Source organism: Numida meleagris, chromosome Z (genome assembly GCF_002078875.1).
Source record: "Numida meleagris isolate 19003 breed g44 Domestic line chromosome Z, NumMel1.0, whole genome shotgun sequence".
Taxonomy (NCBI): domain Eukaryota; kingdom Metazoa; phylum Chordata; class Aves; order Galliformes; family Numididae; genus Numida; species Numida meleagris.
The window spans coordinates 56,914,669-56,935,425 of NC_034438.1; the positions used below are offsets into that span (position 1 = coordinate 56,914,669).

At 44.2% G+C, this 20,757-nt stretch overlaps 1 protein-coding gene across 2 annotated transcripts in view; it reads left to right on the plus strand.

The window, feature by feature from the left end:
- The window catches only part of ELL2 (elongation factor for RNA polymerase II 2), a 49,144-nt gene continuing 29,881 nt past the window's right edge, over positions 1,495-20,757 (plus strand). The window contains exons 1-2 of one of the 2 annotated variants that reach the window (XM_021380446.1): positions 1,495-1,709; positions 11,209-11,256. In XM_021380446.1, the coding sequence (XP_021236121.1) occupies positions 1,581-1,709; positions 11,209-11,256 (177 nt within the window). In that variant the 5' untranslated portion in view covers positions 1,495-1,580. Of the gene's footprint in view, positions 1,710-9,616; positions 9,667-11,208; positions 11,257-20,757 lie in introns of those variants that run through there. The other variant, XM_021380447.1, reaches the window with a different exon arrangement.

A 20,757-nucleotide genomic window follows, 5' to 3' on the forward strand; every position in this document is an offset into this window, starting at 1 on the left:
TTCTGTCTGTATCCTACTGGTCCCTGTGGTATTATTATTTATATAATAATGCATTCATGCTAGGGAAGATTTACATACCAGAGAACCAGTCTTGCAAAGAATCACACAGAGGCAACCTTGATTTCAACAGGGCACTGAAGAGACACACCTAAACCTATACAAATTATAGGACTCAGCAAGCCATCCCTAAATGAGAAATGACAGTATGGATGGAGCCACAGATTTTATGGTCAAGAGACGGTGTTACCATTAGCTTTCTTATTATTCCACATTTCCTATGCTTATTTTGGCCAGGAAATAATCTTAAGAAAAAGGAAAAGCTAAAGAGGTGCACGTATTAAGAAACAGCCTGAAGAAAATGGGATGTGTGAGATGTATGTGGTGCATGTGGATACGTGAAGGTATTTTAGTATAGTGTGGAAGGAACAGCGACTTCATCATAGCCTAAAGCTCCTCGCAGGGAGTGGAGGGCTGCACTGAGCTCTACTCTCTGGTGACAGCAACAGGGCCCCCAGAGAACGGCATGTGCCAGGGGAGGGGCAGCTGGGGGTTAGGGAAAGGGTCTGCACCAGAGGGCAGTGGGCATGGAACGGGCTGCCCAGGACAGTGGGCTCAGCCCCAGTGCCAGAGTTTGAGGAGCATTTGGACACCGCTCTCAGACACAGGGTTTGTGTTTGGGTGGCGCTGTGTTGAGCTGACTTGGACTCGGTGATCCTTGTGGGCCCCTTCCAACTCAGGATATTCTGTGATTCTGACAACTAGCAGAGAATAAAAGAACAGAACTACTGGAGATGAGGACAGAATTGGAGAACTACCGTGTGTTAGCCAGGAAACCAGGCCAGGACAGAAATGGACGTGGTCTTGAAGATAAAGATGAATTTGTGAATTAATGTCACGAAAATCCATGCCCTCAAAGATGACAAACAACATATTTGGTTTTAAACCCAACCCCACAAAGACAGGACAAGTTTGGTTTTTTACGGCCTGCTGATTAAGGTGAGCAGGAGGCTGGAAATGGGGTCAAAGAAAGTAAAGCTGTTTCCAGCTGCCTGTAAAATGTCTTTCCACGCATTTAAGTAACTCAGATGGCAACCTGCAGTTAGCTGTCAGAGCGTAATTTTGGTCAGTGCCAAACCAACTGTTGGCTCTCTCTCAGCAGAGCACGTCCAAGCTCCTCTGGGTTCTATTGGTTTGCCTCTTTTTAGGAAATGGTGGAGCTGGTGAAGGCGCAAAGGGATTCCATCAAACCCTTGGAGCGCTTCGAGGGAGCAGCGCAGCACACGACGTTAACCCTTCCAGCGCTGCCTCGCAACGCGCACGCACGTGGAGCACCGCTCGTGACGTTCCAACGCGCCGCGCCCGGGCGCCGCGCTCGGCCAATGGGTGCAGCCGGAGGGCGGGGCGTGGCGCGGGGCGGGCGGCGTCACGTCCGCGCCGCGATGGCTGTAGCGACGGCGGTGGCGGCCGGAGGCGGTGGCGGGAGGCGGCGGCGGCGGCGGCGACGGCAGTAGCGGGGCGGCGGCGGCGGCGGCGGCGGCGCGGGGGCAGGCCGCGGAGGAGGAAGAAGAGGGGCGCGTAAGATGGCGTCGCTGCGGGAGGGGGGCCGCTACGCCGTGTCCTGCGGGAAAGCGGCGGACAACATCTCGGTGCTGCACGTCAAGCTGACCGAGACCGCCGTGCGGGCGCTGGAGGGCTACCAGAGCCGCAAGGTGAGGGCTGCCGGGTCCCGCGGCGAGGCGCGGGGCCAGGCAGGCGCTGCGCGGCGATCTCGGCTCCGCTCGGCTCGCTCCGCCGCTCTTCCCCCGCACCTCCCGCACGCTGTGACTCACAGCCAGCGCGGCGGGTGCCGGCTGCCCGCACGGCCCGCCCCGCTGGGTGCCGGCGCCGCCCGCACCGGGCTGCGGCTCCCGACGCTGGGTGGCGGCTGCCGGCAGCGCTGCGGCGTTCGATCGTTGAAACCAACGTACGGTGGTCATTTGGGATGAGCTCAGTGCGCCTGGAAAAGGCTGCTTTCCCGCAGCCGGTGCGGTGTAGGTGAAGGGTGCTTTGATGGGGGCCAGACTGCAGGCAGCGAGCAGTTCAACTTCGTGTGCAGAGTGGTCCACCGTGCCTTCAGGAGTGGGGTCCAGGGGTAGTGCACCTGGTAGGAGCGGTGCGTGCGATGCTGCGGTTGGGAGTTGGGCAGCTCTGCATGTGAGGAACTTGGGGCAGGTTGGGTATGCACTGATGGTAGTGAACCTGCGTTCTGTCCTGGAGAACAGTATAATTCTGTCTGATCTGCGTAACAACTTTGGTAAATTGCCTGCCTGTGCTTTTTTTCTAAAGCAGAATCCCTTTCCGCGTCAGAAAATAAATGCCTAATCATCAGGGTATTGCCAGCTGAATACAGAACTATGTGTGATGATGATGATCATGAAAATAAATGAAATCGTTTTTCTTATTTCACTATTTCACCATCTCGATAACTTCAGTAAATGGACCTCGAGCTCATTCTGCAGACCTGCTTTCCCTCAGTTGATCCTGTAGGAGTCAGTGTGTGCCACTGGATCTGTGACCAGTGACAGAGTAATGTGGAGAGCATAAAACTTCAGGCATTCGTACTGCAGCCTTTAGAATTTCTAGGTTTAAAAATGGTCATCTTCTAAACTGGTGAACCAAATCACAGTCTTCTAACTTCCTCAGTGGCCAAAATCTGCTGTGACGCTACTCAGAAAGCTGTCTTCAGACCTCATTTATTTGAGAAACTCTGTAGGGGTCGTTGTTGTTTTAATATCTGTTAGGAATCTCTGCACTGGGTGGGGGGAATGGGGAAGAGAGAAGACATCATCAGCTTCCATTGTCTGTATTTTAAATAGATCCAGTTGCAAACTGCTGGTTTGTGTCCCTGCAGTGCCCAAGGAGGGCAGAGCACATGGCCTGCAGCTAGCAGTTCAGTTCTTCTCACCAGCTTTGTGCTTACTTGCATCGCTGACCCATTTCAGCTCTTACTTAAGAAGTTATAACGAAGGCCTGCAGTCAGCATTGCTGAGAAAGGGCGGATGTTATTAAGTGAATGCAGGAAAGATGACCCACAGCTCTGCTATTGCCTTTGCTCTGTGCAGAAAGATCTTATCTGTGCAGCACAAGTAATTCTTGAAACAGTATGTAGAAGTGTGGAATCATGATAACCCTCAAGTGACCTATTTAGCCATCACTTTTAGAACCTGGGCAGCCTGTAAGCAGGCTCTGTACGCTAGGTTGCTTAACATTCAGATTTCAGCACTTTGTGTAAAGTTTGAAGCACTTGTGCTATCTTGTTACCTTCCTAAAAATTTTCTTAGCTTGCTTTCCAGTGTACTCTTAAATCCTTAAATCCAACTTCCCTTTCACCTGAAGAAGTGCAGAGCTGAAACAGTGCCTTCAGCAGTCCGATCTGTGCAGGTTGTTGTAGGTGAGGGCAGGTACCCTGCTTGCCTTTGGAGGAGGAGGCTGGATCCAAATGGTGGAAGATGTTCTTGTTTGGATTTGCTCAGATAATATTGAGCAGCATGGTTCACAGTATTTGAGCATCATCTGAGGCAGTATGAACTTAAAGCACGACTACTTGTTTGTTAAACGAACTTCTATTCAACGGGGAGTTTCACTTTGGTGCTGGTGGTTGCTACATTCTGCCTTCAGAGCCACAGCCATGCCATGCAGCTGCTGCCCCGGCTGAGCAGTGGGGAACACAGAGTGCAGTGTGTATATCTCTGAGGACACACAGGAGCAGTGTAGCAGGGCCTTCAGCAGCACATCCCTAAGGGTCATGGCTGTGCTACTAGAACCCCTTGGTGAGTACGAGGGCTTAGCTACACAGAGCAGCTCTAATGGCCATGGTGCATTGCCTCCCTGCCCCTTGTGCAGTCCTCTGGAACTGTTTTGAACCAACTTATTTACTTGTCCTTTGTTGGGACTTTTTTTTTTTTTTCTGCCAGAGTAGTGCTGGATGGGGAAGGATAAGAGCTTTAAGTGCTGATGTGATAGAGGGACACATGGCCAGAATAAGTGCTACAAGTGCAGCCTCTATGTTTTGGTGGCAGCTACCTGGTTAGATTAGCTCAAGTTATAGTATGCAGCTGCATCTTCCGTGCAGAAAGTTCTATAAAGAGAACAGGTATAGCAGAAACAGTCATTTTGCTGTAGAGCTTCTCGCTGCTTGGTGACAGTGTATAATTTCACTCTTGCAGGTGGTGGCGTGTCCCAGTCTACTGACTGCTTCTGAAGCAGATTAGGGAACACTGTATTGAGCAGTTTCTGCAGAGTGGTGTGGACAGTTGTGTCTGCAGCTGATAAAACTTTTTTTCAGAGGGAACATCTGTCTACAGTCATGTCCTAGCTGTGGTTCTCCAGATGAAAGCACTGGAGATGTCTATTTAGTTCTGCGTGCTGTTAAAGCAAGTTTTTTTCGTTTCTTTTCATTTCGTTTCTTCTCGTTTCTGCCTCTAAAATCTCAGCTTCTTATGCTCAAAGATAATTCTGACTTTTGCAAATCTGTTTTGTATTTAAGTTTTTATTCATCATTTGGATGTTCCAGCTGCAGCAGTTCTGGAGTCAGTACGCATATGAAATGCATGTTTGTCTGATGTTCCCTCACTCCGAGCAATAGAAATCACAGGAGTCTGCTCTATTTCATTTGCCAGGGCTGAAGTTCCCCATAACTGACATGTGTCTCAGACACATAGGGTTTGGGTTGCAGGGTTAGGAAATGACTTTTTGTTTGAAAGCTTTAGCCTTTCAAAGTTTGCCAGTGACATCCTACTTGGAATGAGAATGCGCTTCATGCTCTTAGATAGGTTAGATCTCTCAGGTTTTTCTTTTTGCATTCCTATCAGTCAGCTTGAAGGTGGACATAGCATTAGTCTTGTCAAATTTGTAGTGTTCACATGCCAGTCTCTATATTTCTGCCTCTATGTTGCCCATCTAAATGCAGTGAGAGTTGATGATGCGTTCTGTATTTCTTTTGGTTTCTTGAAATCTAAGATTTCTTATCTCTTTAGACAGTGCAATTGATAATGCAGAGTTAATTGATTTAAGCTATACAGGTATTCATTATAAATGCGTTTGCATCTTCACAAGCTCTTTTAACTCTAATTTCTTGTGGCAGCAAGGACTAGGTGATAACCACTCTGCATGTTTTTCCTTTGTCACAAAGTTACAAGTCCGATTTGGAACAAATTTGTTAGTGGGGAAAAAAAAAATCTTATTCCATACAGTTCCTACGAAGTAGATGAACAGAAGAGAGACAGTGCATGACAGGTGTGAGTTAAGAACACAGTGATAGCAAGTGCTTGCACCTCTATGAGAGACAGCGGGCTCCATGTGGTGGAGGGGAAATGGAGATGACCTAGTCTATTTAAGCAGTGCTTACACCCCTGTTCCTCCTGCAAATTGTTGGATATATGTTGCTATGCTGTCTTACTGCCTCGTTGGAAGAATACTGCTGTCTTTTGGAGTGTGTTTAAGCCAGGCCTACTGCTAAAGAAAACCAGCAGCCCTTTTCGCCATCCTCATCCTTTGCTTGCCTACCCTTCCGGCACAGGTTTCAGGTTGTTAGTATGAGGGCTTGTGTCATCAGAGAGAAACTGAACTGGGGAGAAGAGCGATTGCCATGCTGAGTATGAGCACTACTATGTCCAAACCAGCAAATCCACTCTCAGACGCAAAAAATTGATTTTTTTTTTCTTCCCGTGCTATTGCTGCATTATCTTCCTACAGATTTCTTACCTTGTCTAATGCACAGGATGGACCGTGCCCTGGATAAATCAGAGATCTGGTATGAAGGTGACTAGGATGTATATCCTGTTTCAGATGTCAGAAGGTTGTGGTTGATGAGACATGGGACTGCAGGAAAAGCTGAGGGCAGTTAAATGCTGTCTTAACAAATGAGATTATTCCCACCCTTGTCATGGAGTTGATCTAAGGCTAGCACCTTACTGGCACCCTGTGCGGATAATCGCTGAAGGCGTAATTGAGCTGAATATCTGGAGTGAAATTGAGGTAGCTTGAATTGATCGGAGGTTTCGTGGCACCTGAAAGGGGAAAAAAATCCAATTCAATTTCTTCTAATTGCAGAAGACTACCCACATAATATGTTTTTGTTTTTTTTTCCAGGGTGCCTTGCTTGGGGTTAGTGAGCTGACTGAGGTTAAGGAAGAGATCCACAAGTGCTGGGGGGAACTGGGTCCTGGGAGTGGGAAGAGAAAGGAACTAGACCTTCCTCTTTGAGGAGCAATTAGCTCTGAAACAATTGATGGCCATGTAGCAAGAGTACAACTTTATTTTCCAGAACTACTGAGTGGATCTTTTTGCCAGCTTCCATAAGAGTGGCAGTTCCACTTTCTGAGCCACTACATCTGTTGCTTTCCCTGCTTGGATGCTGATTTTGCTTGGACGCTGGGGGTGTCACACCAGGGATGTGAAGCCAAGATGGTCCATTCATTACGTCTGTGCAGCTGCAGGCTCCTCCTGCTTGCCTTGCCCTAGTACCGCTGCTGATGCCAGGGCAGGCAGATCTGCTTGCAGCAGGCAGTACAGTATATACTGGCAGCAGGCTCTGCTGTGGCTGATACATGCTATGAGCTAGTCTTTCTCACTATGAAAGATGCAGGAGGTATAGATGTCAGTTAAATCAGAAAGAGGGCTTTTCACATTTGATGCCCAGAGCTACCAAATACTGTTGATTATAATCTTTGCATATTACTGTTTGTAAAAATGAAGTAATAAACCCTTATGGCAAATACAAATACCACTGCATTTATCTTCATGAAGAACTTTGTTATGATTATGGGCACAGTGTCTTTGGATTTTTCATAGTAAACGAATCCTTACTGTATATTAGTATGTCATATGTTAAGTTTTGTCACTGTTCTGGGTTATCCAGCTTACTAATTATTGTCCAGATCATGTGATGGGGTTGTGTATTTAAAATAAAAAAAAAAAGCCCACAAGCCAACCAAGAGCAGCTGCCAAAGTTGTCTGGTTGTGTCTCCAGATCCATGAATTAAAATTGCTTTGCCAACTCACAGCATGATTTTCTTAATATATTAAGCATTTGGAGATTGGAGTTAGCATTCTGAACTTCATTAAAATAAAGCCTGGCTGGCTACTATGATTTCTCAATCCTTTCAGTAATTGGGAAGCATGGTGTGACTGATCTGATGGCTGGAATGTGTACGGAAGGAATAATCCTCAGTGTTGGTGATACAAGCGTCTGTAATAATATAATCAACTTTATCAGTGCATGTGGTCTTTCTGTCCAAACACTTTTTCTTCTTTAATTCCTTGCCATAAATTGTATTGAGGCATGGCCATGTTGCAAATTAACAAGTAACTTCTTATAGGCCCAGCAGGCAGTTTTCAGCCCCAAGCAGCAAAGAGAAGCTGCAGAAGGGTTGGGGAGGGGAGGGAGGAAATTCTTAAGCTGACATTGCTGATAAGCATCAGCATCTTGCAACTGCATCATGCACTAGCCTTCTGCTTGGTAGCTCTTAAAATCATTAAAACACATAAAATTATTATACATCACAATCTCTCATGTGCTGATGTTAGGGTATCTTCTATTCACTCTGAGTCAGCGTGCCTGGAAAACAGTAGATAATTAACCTCGTATACAAGGGTGGTGCCTTATAAATATCAGAGTTATTTACCAAGCACCAAGTGTACGCGCAGATCTTGTGTCTTGCAAGCAGACATAGTCCCTGCCCAAAGACGATTAAGCAGAACTGCAAACCTGGAGAAAAGAAGCCAGGTAGCTCTTGAGTTTTTTTTCCCCAAAATTTAGAGATTTAAAATTTGAATGTAGATGTTCCTCTACATAATTTTTTCTAACCAGTCCTATGTAGGACTGGTTATTTAAGAAAGAACTTATTCTTTCTTAAATAAATTTTTCAAATGCAAATTAAGAGTGATTGCTTAAAGTGAAATGTGCCTGCAGCTGTCTGTAGCTTGGTTTTTGGCTGAGTTGGCCTTTGATTTTTACTACTCTCACTTCAGTGAGACAGTGTGTACGTTGCTTCAGCTGTTGCAAGTGCTGTCAGTTTCTCCAGGATCACTTCCTCTGATAACCGTGGTGGGATTCTAGGCTTGCCCCCAGGCTGCAGAACTGCAAGATCTCCAGAAATGCTGACTTCGAGGGCAGGGAGGGGGTGAGCTCAGAGGACTGCTTAGCTGAACCTAAGCTGTTGCCATTGGATTGGCACCAGAGGAGGGACATGAAGACACAGGTTGGGCTTTGTGGTCACTCTTTAGGGTGGAAACAAGTTCAGGTCTGGTTTGCCAGGCATCCCTCTGAGGAGCAGTTCCACTTCACATGTTCAGGAGTTGTCTGGAGAAGCTAGTGAGATGTCAAAGCTTGGAGGTGATACTCAGTTTTTTCAGGTGGTCAGGAACTCATGTTGAGGAGCTCCACAGGGACATCACTGACTTGGGCTTGTGGCAAAAAATAGCAGCGTATGATTTTCCCCCAACATAGATAGGGACAAGTAAACTCCGTGACAGAAGGGAAGGCTTGGAATGGACAGTTACAATTAGTGCTGGAGTTGAGACTGATACAGATGTGTTCTTTTGCTGCTGTTGCTATTTAAAGCTCTTGTGCACCCACATTATGAGTCCCGTGTAGAAATCTGATTTGTGGATCTGCAGAAGGATGTATGGGAGGAGAGCTGCCCTCCTCTGCACTTAATCTCAAGTAATCAAGGGTGGGTGTATCAGTTGCCTATACCTCCTGAGAGACCAGAAAAGCTGGGACTTAGTTTTGGGGTGAAACAAGAGGGCACCTGATCAAACAGATAAATTAAGTTAAAGCAGATAACAAGATCCACCCTTCTGTAGGGTGAATAGAGTTATCAGAGAAGGCTGGAGGCAGAAAATATATGTGGGTTCACAAAAGGATTAGGCAAATTCACGGGCAGCAGATGTATAAAAAGATTCAAAAGAGAACTGATTGGGGCTGTGCCCTCCATCACTGGTCAGTGTGAGGAGGTTTGAGGTGAATGGCTCAGGAAAGTGGCAAGGCACCTGTGCTCCCCACAGACTGTGAATTGAAGGGAGTGAGGGCTGGAGCAAGTGATGAGTAGAAAAGCTGTTTGTTCTGCTCTTGCACCAGGCATGGCCTAGGCCTGTTGTGGAGTGGAGGCCTGGCAGCAGCAGCAGGCCAGGCTGCAAGGCTGTCTCCTTGTCTACTCCCTGCCGGGGCGGTCTGGCTCCCCAGATAACGTGCCAGCAAGGACGTGAGGGCACACTGATACTCAGCTAAATTTAGATTCTTGGCGTTTTCTTGCACTGAAGTAGGGCACGCTGCTGTTCAGCCGGCACATTTTGACTGGATCAGAAACTAGCTGATGTCAGGTTCCATGAGCCTGTGTAATACAGTGACGGCTGCAGCGTTAGCCTGCATGATGGGTGAGTTGGGATGTCTGACTCAGCGTGTGGTGAAGTGCTTTCCTACGTCACTTTGTGTGGAACAAAGTTTCCTTCTGGAAAGCTGACACCTCAGACGTAGGTTGGGATTTATAGCTGTGTCAGGCTTCATATGTTTACCACATTGCATTTTTAAATACTTTACTTGCAGGAGCTGGAAAAGCTGATAAAAATCTCTTAATAGTTTCAAAGTTGGATGGCTTCTGCTACTTTCCAGATCGAAGCTGAAAGGTCTGTGGAGTATGCTAATCTTCAGCAAACTGTTTAAGGGCTTATGGTTTTATGTATTGTGGGCTGCTGTGAAACTGGAGGTGCTGTGTGAACCTTTTATCATGAAAAATAGGCACAGCTATTTTTAAAGACATGAGGTTGAAGTTCGGTGGCAGCCTGCTGGCCTGTTGCTGCTTGGGGTGTTGCCTGGCTCTTTACCATGCACCTTGCAGCTTACCTTTGCTGTATTTGTCAGCCACAGGCACCCTCACAAGCAGGTCTGCTTCATCACCAACTCCAGAGTCAGGAGTTTGCTGCTGTATCAGTGTGATGAATTTTACTTTGAAAACCAAGACAAGTGCAAGGCATAGAGGAGCAAGATGTGGCTGGAGGCAGCAGTGGACAGGAGTTGCAACTGAAGGGCACCTCAATTTAGATTCCATAAAAACTGGCTTTTCTGGAGTAAGATCTGTACTAATATGAATTTTATCCTTTGGTATGACTCTCATTGTAAGTGATGGCAGGAGGCTGACTAAATCTCTATAAAATCCTGTGGGCAAGGCCTAGTAAGTTATGCCAGTCAGCACAGAGACCATATGTTATTCTGTCCAGCAGTGTAATTTCAAGATTTAGTAAAGCTGAGCACAGTATTGCTGCTAAATGGGATATTCTTATCAGCGTGCTCCTGCTGACAGTGGTGTTTCACTGTTGTGCAGTGAGCTTCGTCAAGGAGTAGATCTGACCAGAAGCCAGCTTGCGACAAAGAACAGTTGTTTTCAACTAGCAAGCTTCTTGGTCCCCTGCCCTAAAAACATCTGTAAGTCTTCATAAGCTGTAATGTGAGAGCAGAAGTGCAGGATGCTTCCATCGTTGTGATTCAGGAACAGGCTTCACTTACTGCTGTGAAATTATAGAGACAAGTTAGAAGTGGCTCCTGTTGTTCTTGATTCTCTTACATATTTCTCTGAGTTGATTCCTTGCTGCAGAGGTGAGGACTGTTTGGGGGAGCCCTATTTTTTTGTTGTTTGGTTGGTTACAATGAATCTTTTCATTGGTAAAACCTACTCTAACTGATTAGCTGAACTGCAGAGTAGAAAATCCAAACACTCAAGTGCATGTAAAAATGGTACCATTGAGTAGGCTCTTCAGAAAATAAGCATGTCCCAAAAACTTAAGTGACCAGCATGGAGACAGAGTTTGGGAGTGGGAAAAAGGCCTCTTGGGACTCTTTTCAGTAATAGGTAGGGGAGAGGAGGAGTTTTTCTTCCTTTCAGTGCCAGCAATGCCAAGCATTAATTTTCTTACCCATTCTCTCCCTGTAGTGCCAAGGTATCCTTCTAATAAAACATCAGGTCTTGAACTCCTCCTCAGCAGTGTATTGGGTACTGCTGGGAGGAACCCTGGCCTTGCTTGCATGGCTGCTCTGCATCATGGTATGGCCTCTGGGAAGTAGGCTGGCTGTTGCAAATGAATCTACCACACATGTTTAATTTGTGCAGCAAAATAACTTTTAACAGTGTATGCAGTTTTACTTACTTTCTACGTGTTTTCTTTGTCTTGCAGGATCTTGTTCCTTCTCAACCTTCAATTCAGTTTCAAGGACGCCAAGGGGTAAGTATTTTGTACTTATGTTATATACGAAAAGGTATCCAGAAATTATCTATTTCTTAAAAAAGAGAAGTCCTGTGGACACTTTCATGATGCATTCAACACCATGTGTTTCATTATATATTTATTCAAGAGTTGTGTTTAAATATGGAAAAGAGCCATGGTCCCGTGTACTTCTTTTTACTTGTTTTTATCAACTTTTAGCCTAAGCTTGAAAGGAAAATGTATAAACTTATAAGTCAATAGCTAAGCAGTGTAGGTCTAATATTGTAAATCTGACTTGAAGTTGTTTTCAAGGTGCGAAGCAGAAGTGCAGGTGTGAAGGGTGGGCAGGTTATTTTTTTATACCATGGAGAGTACTGATGATTTTTGAACCTTTTTTGAAACTCAAATAAAATGGAATATTTCAAGCCTGTTGATACAGAATTGAAGGGGAAAAAAAAGTAAGGAAATGTGGCCTTTTAAAGGCCAGAAATCCAGGTAAACAATCAGCAAGTACAAACTGGAGAACTGAAGCTGAACGTAAAATTAGGTGCAGGTTGTAATAAGTCTTAGGATTTGAAGTTTAATATTTTAACTTTAAGAGGCTGTTAAAAACTCACTGTGAAAGACTGAAGTATTGATTGCACCTCTTATGCTGTTAACTTTAATTCAGATCAGTTAACAGATCCAGTTTTCTATATATGCTTATGTGGAGAAAGCAAGGAAGAGTTTAGAGGAGGATAAAGTCTTAAAGACAGTGAAAGGTAATACTCTTGTCCAGAGTGTCTGAAACTACGGTCCTGGTCCAGTGGGCTAGACCTGGTGGGCTGAGAATCAGTGTTAGGGATGTGATCCTGCTGAAAGGGTCACCTTTCTTTTGTGTGGCTCACAGAGCCTGCCCAAATTGTCAAATCACAGAATAATTTGGGTTGGAAGAGACCTTAAAGCTCATTTAGTTCCAGCCCCCTGGGCAGAGACACTTCTCACAAGAGCAGGTTGCCCAGGGCCCCCATCCAGCCTGGCCTTGAATGCCTCCAGGGATGCGACATCTACAGCATCTCTGGGTTACCCAGTCTAAATCTATCTTCTTTCAGTTTAAAGCCATTACTCTTGTCCTATCACTACGCTCCCTGGCAAACAGGTCTTCTCCAGCTTTCTTGCAGACCCCCTTTAGGTACTTATTGGAAGGCTGCCACAAAGGTCTCTTCAGAACTTTCTCTTCTCCAGCTGAACAAGCTGACTTCGTAGGACAGGTGCTTCAGCCCTCTAATCATCATTGTGGCCTTTTCTGGACTCAGTCTAACAGCTCCACATCTTTACTGTGGTAGGGGCCCTAGAGGCAAATGCAGCACTGCAGGTAGGGTCTTATGAGAGCGGAGTAGAGGCAAACATTCAACTCCCTTGACTTGGTGTCCATGCTGCTTTTGATGCAGCCCACAACGTGGTTGGCTTTCTGGGCTGCATGCACGCTCTGCTGGCTCATGTCGAGCTTTTCATCAGTGAGTGCTCACAAGCAGGGAGGCATTCAGGACAATTGCATCATCATCCCCTTTTGGCACTTGCCTACATTTTTCCTCTGTTACTTTGTAGGACCGTATAACCATTCTTCAGAGTGCATTTTATTCTTTTTTACAAAACCTGGAAAAAGTTATGGTTTTGCTTAGTTCAATATAAGTTATGGGATTATAAATAATTAACCTATCGGCATGAAGTTCTGAAAGTGATATACTGCAAAAGAAAAAATTGCTAGCACACTTGATATACCTTGTACCCTCTTTCTCTGCAAAAGTCCGTGTCCTTATTTCTCCCACATCTTCAAGTATCAGTCTTACAGGAGCAGCATGTGAGATTTCAGGAACTACCAGGCTAGAGGAGGCTTTATTTCTCTTCTGTAAAAATCTGTTTTTTTCATCGTGGTGCATTTGAATCCCTATAATATCACTGTGTGATGCACAGATGTCCTAACAGCTGTGCTCAGTAATCTACTCGGTCAGTGCAGCAGAGTGCTGTGGAAGCCCAGGCTGGTACTGAACACAAGAGAGAATGCTGGATTTTCTTGTTTATAAAACTCAACAGTGAATCCTGTTCCCATACTCCATGAGATGGAAACATTTGATAGAACTTCACTGCTTGCTGCAGAAGCAAAAATCTGCTGTGGTACTTCTCAAATCTACCCATAATTGGGTCAGTGCAAACTAAGGAACTTATTCCAGGACGTTTCTAGGTCCTAAGTGTCTAACATAAGTATAATAGTTTAAGTTCATTAAGGTAGATGACGAGACTCCATTTTCTTTGTATTGTGCTGCCATGCTTTAAGTGTTTCCAGAACGCGTGGAGTTGCAGGCCAGGCAGCTATCTGGGCTGCCATGAAGGGCCTTTCCATCTTGGTGTATGTTCTCGGTGTCTGTGGGACCAGACAGCTGCGTAACTCCAGGATGCAGTGCTGGATTTGTCTTTAAAAGAAGCTGGGTTTTGAAGTATTTCATCTCTAGTTACATGTTCTACTCACCTTCCTCCATGGTTGGGGCTCAAGTGGAGAAACGAAAGGAGCACTCTGGCTTGAGTTTGTCGGGTGCCATGTTAGATTAAGTTGTTGAGAAGCTGAAGCTTGAGACAAGAGCCTTAGGTTAGAAAAGGCAAGGTAAGAAATTCTGCTTCATGCGTATGTTCTAAAAAGGACCTAGGAATGGTGCTTGCTGTGTTGCTGTGTTGCTGTGGCTACTTTACTCAGTAAATAAATAAAGAAAGAAAAACTGGCAGGCTTAGCTTTTCATCTCTTTTAGGACAAAGTTACTCTGAGGGCATCTGAAAAGCACTGGATGTGTATTGACAGTCTCAGAAGGTGCCATAGAAAGACTAGGGATGCAGTAAGATGGATGCGCATTCAAAATGATAACAATATCTGTATATGATAACAATATCTGTATGTGCTGTGTAATTAGCCTCTAGGTGCTGTTGGTGTGATAACCACTGAAGCGGTACTGGTACAGTTTGCATCCAGCTAAGAACTCTGTCATTTCTGACTTGTGAAATATACACAAGTATTGAACACACCAGTCCACAAATGGGCCCCTGATGGAGAGAACTTTCCACTGCGAACATTAACTTCTGACGTATCTGGACCGTAATGTGTGGTACCATCTGAAGAAGCTTGGGGGTGATGAGGAAAGGCAAGATGTAGGTCATTTAGATGGTAGAGATTAGCTTTTGGGAAATACCTTGTAATTAAACATTTTGGCTTACATGTTCTCAGTCAGTGTAGGAGCTGTGCTGTTCTAGATACAATATCTCTGAGGATTTTCAGTATTGCCAACTGTCTTATCACTGTAATGCAGATTAGGGATAAGTTTTGAAAAATAGCTACAAATAAAACGACCTTCTGTTTCTAGCCCAGTAGACAGTCCACATTAGCATTGAGTTCTAGACAAGCCTGCTTTCCTTGTGTGGTTTCACTCATGTATTTTTAACTTTCTTTGCCATGTCTTGTACTGTGCTTATTCCTCTCCTAGGTATAGACAAAATTTGTGGCAACTGCACCATATCCAAAGCTGACAGCTTGCCCATTTTCTTGCTGCGGTGCGTGTGCCTTCAGCATGACTGGGCTTCAGCTCCTATCTGCAAAGCAGTAGGCACAATGATGCTCCTCCTCCTCTCAGCTTACAAAACAGGTCATCTGATTTGGGAAACTGAGCAGTACATTTGAAATCTAGCAGTTGATCTAGATTTCTAGCAGTTGATCTAACTGCTTATAACTAGATTAAATGCTTCATCTGCCTTGCAGAGTGAAAATATTTCTGTTGAAAAACTCTGTCCTGTGACAATTTAAATAGCTTTTGAGAAGTTATGACTTCTTTGCCTAAAAATATCTAATTATGTTCATTCATATATCTCTTTCTAGACTTAATGATTTCATTTTTCTGTTGTCAAATGCTGTATTATTTCATGTTCATTACTGCCCCTCTGATGGTTTCCAAATGACTTAAGGGAAATACCCTTGCTATGATATCAGTTAGATAAACCAAAACACCTACTTCCACCTAAGTGCTGTTCAGGATTGTTGTCAAAACAATTCAAAATCAATATTATTGATCTTAGGGACATGATCTGTGGGGGCTTGAAGTGTTGGTGGAGGAGTGCTGGCTCCCCTGAACACCAGTGTTGTGCCCAAAGATGGAGTTGGCTCTCCTGGGGAGAGTAGCAACCACTTCTGTAAATTTACCAAATGTTATCAGTTTTGGTTCAATTATCCATTACAATTTAAAATGCATCTTTTATACTCTTCCGTGTGTTGCAGGAATGATGGTTTATTCTTTGGCAAAAAAACATTTTTCTAAGAGCAATATGAAATGCCCACTGTTTTTACATGTTTTTGCAATGCATTGTGTCATCTTGGTGGTATTCTTTCTTGCTCATTTTTGCTGTAACATATCCTCTGGCACTAGTCTGGGAACAGTAGTTACCTTTCATGGTCTCTGGGCCTATACAAATCTTTAGTCCTCTCTTGACCGTAATTACTTCGTGTGCAAATCCTGTTATCTCCCTCCATGATGCTTGTCCACCTTGCCTGGACCAAGAAAACCCAAAGCGTTCCATTAGTAAGTACTTGTAACTGCGCTTTCCTGCAGAACTGGCTCCTCTTGTGCTGCTTGCCAGGAGAGTTATCACTCTGGCAAGAAATGCATAGCTGTCAGAGAGGAGGAAGGGCTCTAACGCATCCCTGCCAACAGTACAGAAGGGCAGCAGAGCTAAGTGTGCCATTTCTCTGTTGCAGGAGGGTGGCCCATGTGTGGCTCTACGTGTTGGAAAGGCTGTTTGCAGTCCTCATTCAAGGAAAGCTGTTGTGCAGCAGATGGGTGTCACTGAAAGGAGCACCATCCCTAGTGCCGAGACCTGTAAAGATGAGCTGATCCACAAAGGCAAACTCGAGGGAGCAACGACTAGATTTTTAGAGAAAAGGCTAGTGTTGGGAAGGAATTGGGCAGGGTCCGAAACTAGAATTTTTTTTTTTTCCCTTTAGGTTACTTCATTTGTCTACAGATCGATGTAATTAGTAAAAGGCATTTCGAGTAGATTTTTTGTAATAAGGCACTTTAATTTGTTTGCAAGGCAGCCATGTGTAATAATACTACTTCAGACAGGCTGAGGCGTCTTAATTTCCCTTTAGAAAGGGGCAATGACCACTGACCTTCTGTAGTCTGCCTCTAGTAAAGGAGGAGGATGAGGTTTTGTCCTTGAAGAAAACAGCTTTTGGCAAAAAAATTGTTAATATTAAAATGAGAACAATAGAAGTCAGTGATAAACAGTTCTTTTTCACAAGAGCAGGTTTTTGAGGCTTTGTTGTGGTCAAGCAGGTTTCTGGAACACATTTGTCTCCTTGGCTGTGCTGGCTGGACACCTGCATTAATGCAATCTAATGATCAAAGTTTTAAGCTTGGAGCAAGGTACCTTAGCAAAAGCTGCTGTAGTCAAAAGCCAGATGATGCCATAGTAAAAATCATCCCTCATGGGATTTGTACAACTGGAAGTTTTATAAGGTCTGACAGAGTACCCCTGCTGAGCCCTTCCCTGGCAGCAGAAGTACTTCACTGCCTGCATTTGCCTCCTGACAAGTGAAGCATTGACCTGGGAAAGCTGCAAGTAAACGTCAGCTGGGAAGGCAGCTGAGGAAATGGATTAACCCAAAAGGTCTTTCAGAGTAGGAACCTGATTTCTAAGGCTCTGCAGCTGTCACTCAGTAATTTCTGACCAAGTGGTGGATCTGAGAGAGGCTCACAGACTGAGCTGAGTGTTGGTGTGGAGACCTGTGCAGGACAGGGAGCAGGTCTGAGTCCAGGCCTGTGGGCTTCCAGACATCACTTGTGGAAGTAATGACTTGTGGGAGCAGGGCTGGTTAGAGGGGTCAGGTTGGGGTGATTCTGAGAAGAAACAAAGGAAGAGGAGGGCTTACACATGTCTGCTGCGCTGAGGCACCCAAAAATCGAGCACTGTGAATGCCCTCAATGTGTGTGACAGGTTGCTGGCTGTGAAAACCAGAGGAGAGAGTAGGTAGATGTATTCAGAAACAAATGAGATGAAATGACTCAGGCTTGGAAAGCATAATATGCCTGTCCTGAATTAAGGACATTACAGCAGTGCGTGGCATTGTCAGGAATGATGCAAAAGACTGAAATTAAGTAAAACTATGAGCCAAAAAATCTGCAGTGCTTTCTTTGAAAAGAGAGAGTCTGCACAGGATTGTTCAGAGAAAGTTATGAAAACTGCTATTAAAATAAAAGAACGAATGAGGATGATATGTCAGAGTGGGAGAGAGAAGTGATAGATCCAGAAATTGATGACGAAGAAGAAGAGGTCAAAGTCAAGGGTATGAGTTGGTCTAGTGGATGTCCTTTATTACTAACCCATTGAATGGTAAAAAGTTGCAAACCAATTTGAGTACATGGATTTTAAGATAATGTTTTAAGGTAGGCTGCAGAGGGTCAGGTGCTTTTAACACTGCCCGGTAGGTGATTACAGGGAAACCAGTCTGGGGCACACATGCCTTTCAGAGCACACATTAGAGCAGTGTGGTAATGCATGAGGTTCTGCATATGTGGGCTTTGTCTTGCAGCAGTTGGTTGGGAAGAAGGAGAAGGAGACAGGGCGCCCACTGTGTGCCACATAGTGGTGCTGTGATGATAGGTCATGCAGACAATTGCTTTGAGAATATCAGATTTGGTTTTGAGTTGTGACTTTTGTCACTCGGACATGGAAGCTTATTTTCACTTCGAAAGACTGAAAAGTCCTCTTTAATTCTTTTTGTCTTTTGTTTCCAAACAGCAAAAAGCTGTTTTGTCCTAAAGTCTCAATCTTCAAAAGTGTAGAAATTCTAAAACTAAACCTCTGGAGGATGTCTGTTCTCCCATTTGTCATTTACAACTTGTGCTGAAAGTGTGGGGTTGTTTCTTTTGTTTTGTTTTCTTCAACGGAACCTTGTACTAGCTCAGTTCTTACTGAGATTTCCTTTAGAATATCCAAGTTGGTATCTTGATAGCTCTCACTGTACTGTTACAGACAAATAAGTTTGGTATCCTTACTGTTCTACGCTTTCCTGTATTTATGGGCACTTCTGTTCCCCACTGATGCAGCAGTGGTTTTGTGATGTACCTAGTGATGCTACAGGAAAGGAAGGCCGGTCTGCAGGACTGGTATGGGCGTGATACCAGGGCTGTCCCAAGGGAAGTGGGAGGAATGTGTGGTGGTGGAGCTGTGCTTCTTGCTGGCAACCACCTGTTTGGCAGGCTTCGCTGCATTGTAAGGGCACACTGTATTTTGTTAAATGGACATAAGTGGTGTTAAGAGTCTTTCCTGATATTCCTGTCCTAAAAGATAATAACAATGCTGGAGATTCAGGCACTGGTAACAATTATTTTTTTTAAGAGTTTTTTTTTTTTGCATTTGGCAACAGAACCAAGACTGCTGATGTGTTCAGGGTAGGTGCAATGACGCCTGCAACTTGTCTGTGCTACAGTACTTGAAAGCAGTAGATCCCTTATCCAGTCATTCACTGCACAGCTCATCTGAATAATCTGCCAGGGAGAGAAGATTCTAGAAGTTAATTAAATTTGTGTCTCTGAATTGTGTGCAAACATAGATGAAATCATTTTCTTTATGTAAATGGAGACAGAAGGAGCAAATTTCCTGCAGCTGCCCTCAATTAAGAGTGATCAGCTCAGCCACTCCAATCTTTTCAGTGTGGATCCAGAAAACAAAGACTTATGCACCTCCGTTAGCCAAGGGAGTTGTGTTTGACATTGATACTAAGACTTCCTTTGCACTTCTGTTAAAGTAATGCAAATTCTATAAGCTAAACAAGCAATTATTTCATTCCCAGTACTGGGTAATAACTCTTCTGTAGTGGCTTCTGACCACTTTTTTTTAACGTGCCACCATTCACAAAGCCTGTTAATCATTGCATTCACTAAAGACTTTAAATAAAAACTTTGTTTCCTTTAACCATGAAGAATGAGGGTGATGACACAGATGTGAGGAGACAGTTCTGAAGTAAAGCGGAGGGGAGGTATGAGAAAAGGAAGGGTTTGAAACAAACAGCTGATCTTAGAGAGCAGAACCTGATGGGAAAACTAAGTATTCACCTCCCTACACAAGCTACATCTTAGCTTTTTGTTTCCCCACAATGTCTGCAGTCTCCCAGTGCTGTCTACTGACTGCCATGCTGGAGAAGCAAGAGATGAGTGATACTTATAGCAGTACGAAGATACTAGGAATTTTAGGCATGAATAGTTGTTAGCTACTATGAGGAAGATAAACTGTATTCCAGCCAAGGATAAATATGTTTAGTTGTGTGAGGTGGGCATCTGTGAGAACAAAAAATGATGCTCTGTCTTCATGTGCTGGTATGTATTCTGGAAGGAATATGGGCTATAGATGTAGGAACTCAGACCGGTTTGTTAATGTGCTTCAAAGTGGGACAAGGGTAGAGGGGGGAGACGCGCAGTTTATTTCACTAGAATGGTGCCTAAACCAGGGGGAGATGTTTTGAATGGTGTTCATATACAGCTGTTTTCAAAGTGACCTTGTTTCTGTGTCTAGACACAACTCAAGCACTTTTTTAGTTAAGGCATGCCTACATGCAACTTCTCTTCAGGGCTTTCTCATTTTCTTTCATTGCTCTATCTGGTAGTCTGCTGCTAAGGATAAAGTAGGTCTACTGAAGGAGCGCAGCAAAGACTTCTCTATTTCTAGGGGAAGAACACAGATCAGCTATTAATAATGAACTGTACCAAGCTGAGTGTTTACAGTTCAGAAAGACTCTTCTTCATTGTTGGGAAATACAGCAAATTTCCAAGTATTGAAAGCCACCTACTGTAGAATCGCAGAATGGCTTGGGTTGGAAGGGATCTTAAAACCCATTCAGTTCCAATGCCTTGCTGTGAGCAAGGCATTTGTCACTGCCCACTAGATCAACTGGGATGCTCATTGTCTGTGAAGGCTGAAAATAAATATAAAGCAGCTTTTCTGAAACAAAAGCACTGACAACTGGCTTGCGCTGCTACTTCCTGATACAAATTAAAGTTTATTTTCTATTATAGATTTATGCATTTGCAATGTGTACTTTATTAATAAAAATTCCTTGAACTTCTTCAGCAAGTATAGCTCAAGTAGGAAAAACAAACTTTTCGCCCCTCTGCTTTTCTCAAGCTGAATGCAATATCTGAATTCTGATTAAACCAAAAATACTTGAACTGCCCATTGAATTTCTCAGAACTGTATGATATAAATTTATACTGTAAAAGCAGGACACTTTGTTAAAAAAGGGGCCTTATTTCCAGAATTTGATGAGTCAGACTACTTTGGTCTTGCAAGATGTAGAAAGAAATGTCAAATGTGTCAACAGCAGTAAAAATGGATTTCAAGCATTTGGGGTCATTTTTGCAAATCTAGAGGTTATCGGCAAGTTAATAGAATAACTGCAAAAGCAGCAGTAACCTGCAAAGAACTGGAAAACAAATCAAAAGACATGGC